This window comes from Rhincodon typus, chromosome 7 (assembly GCF_021869965.1).
Source record: "Rhincodon typus isolate 14 chromosome 7, sRhiTyp1.1, whole genome shotgun sequence".
Lineage (NCBI taxonomy): Eukaryota > Metazoa > Chordata > Chondrichthyes > Orectolobiformes > Rhincodontidae > Rhincodon > Rhincodon typus.
Genome location: NC_063338.1, coordinates 89394518 through 89396238, shown reverse-complemented (window position 1 = coordinate 89396238; position 1721 = coordinate 89394518). Strand labels below are relative to the sequence as shown.

Genomic DNA, 1721 nt, shown 5'->3' with positions numbered 1-1721 from the left:
TCTGTACATCCTTTGCTTACTATGATCTGCCTGTACCACTCGTAAACAAAGCTTTTCACTGCATTTTGGTACATGTGACAAGAAATCAATCAATCAGCATTCACAGAATATATTATCTCATTATCTCTCTGCTATTTTTGTTGGGGTTTGCACAGTACAATTTGACATCTGACATTTTGATATTCCAAGATTGACTGCAGTTTAAAAACACTGGCTAGGAGAAGTACAATACAAATGCAAGTCTCTCTTTCCATTGTTTCACAGCCTCTATGATACTGTTTTTCCTTTTGGTTGATCAGATTTGGGTATGCTGAAACCTTTGTTCTTGCCAATCTATAACCAGTAGGGGAAGTTTGCTAAGAAAATGCTGCTAAAAGGCCGCTTGCTGTTTTGCTTTATGTTTGCTTGAGTTTTGTTATAGAAATGTTGCACATTTCTATAAGCAAATAAAGCTGCTTTTTCATTTTTACTGCAGAGTGAAGGAATTAAGCTCCAGAAAGATCTACGGGCGTACCTGGTTGCTGTAAAAGGTAAGGAGTTCACACTCTTCAGAGCTATATTTGGGAGAAAGCCATAATGTTGCAGCTGCTGTTAAAAAGGATGCAAGGCCATGTTGGCTCCATTGATAAGGGATGTGCAGTGTTGGACCACAAATAATTTCATTTTGATTGGCTAAACTAACTCTTGGAGCTAAATAACATACTCATGTTTACGTTTTTCTAATGGATTACCTGGCCAAATTCACCATGTTATAATCATCTAGGAAGGAATAATTTGATTAGGGATAGTCAACACGGTTTTGTGAAGGGTAGGTCGTGCCTCACAAACCTTATTGAGTTCTTTGAGAAGGTGACCAAACAAGTGGATGAGGGTAAAGCGGTTGATGTGGTGTATATGGATTTCAGTAAAGCGTTTGATAAGGTTCCCCACGGTAGGCTATTGCAGAAAATATGGAGGCATGGGATTGAGGGTGATTTAGCGGTTTGGATCAGAAATTGGCTAGCTGTAAGAAGACAGAGGGTGGTGGTCGATGGGAAATGTTCATCCTGGAGTTCAGTTACTAGTGGTGTACCTCAAGGATCTGTTTTGGGGCCACTGCTGTTTGTCATTTTTATAAATGACCTGGATGAGGGCGTAGAAGGATGGGTTAGTAAATTTGCGGATGACACCAAAGTTGGTGGAGTTGTGGATAGTGCGGAAGGATGTTGCAGGTTACAGAGGGACATAGATAAGCTGCAGAGCTGGACTGAGAGGTGGCAAATGGAGTTTAATGCGGAAAAGTGTGAGGTGATTCACTTTGGAAGGAGTAACAGGAATACAGAGTACTGGGCTAATGGTAAGATTCTTGGTAGTGTGGATGAGCAAAGAGATCTCGGTGTCCATGTGCATAGATCACTGAAAGTTGCCACCCAGGTTGATAGCGTTGTTAAGAAGGTGTACGGTGTGTTAGGTTTTATTGGTAGAGGGATTGAGTTTCGGAGCCATGAGGTCATGTTGCAGCTGTAGAAAACTCTGGTGCGGCCGCACTTGGAGTATTGCGTACAGTTCTGGTCACCGCATTATAGGAAGGATGTGGAAGCATTGGAAAGGGTGCAGAGGAGATTTACCAGGATGTTGCCTGGTATGGAGGGAAGGCCTTATGAGGAAAGGCTGAGGGTCTTGAGGCTGTTTTCATTAGAGAGAAGAAGGTTAAGAGGTGACTTGATAGAGACATACAAGAT

The 1721-nt window shown here is 42.0% G+C and overlaps 1 protein-coding gene across 1 annotated transcript in view; it reads left to right on the top strand.

Moving 5' to 3' along the window:
- LOC109922190 (myc box-dependent-interacting protein 1-like) overlaps nt 1-1721 on the top strand; it is a 77830-nt gene that overhangs the window by 8861 nt on the left and 67248 nt on the right. The window contains exon 2 of the mRNA XM_048599258.1: nt 476-530. Within this exon, the coding sequence (XP_048455215.1) occupies nt 476-530 (55 nt within the window). The remainder of the gene's footprint in view (nt 1-475; nt 531-1721) is intronic.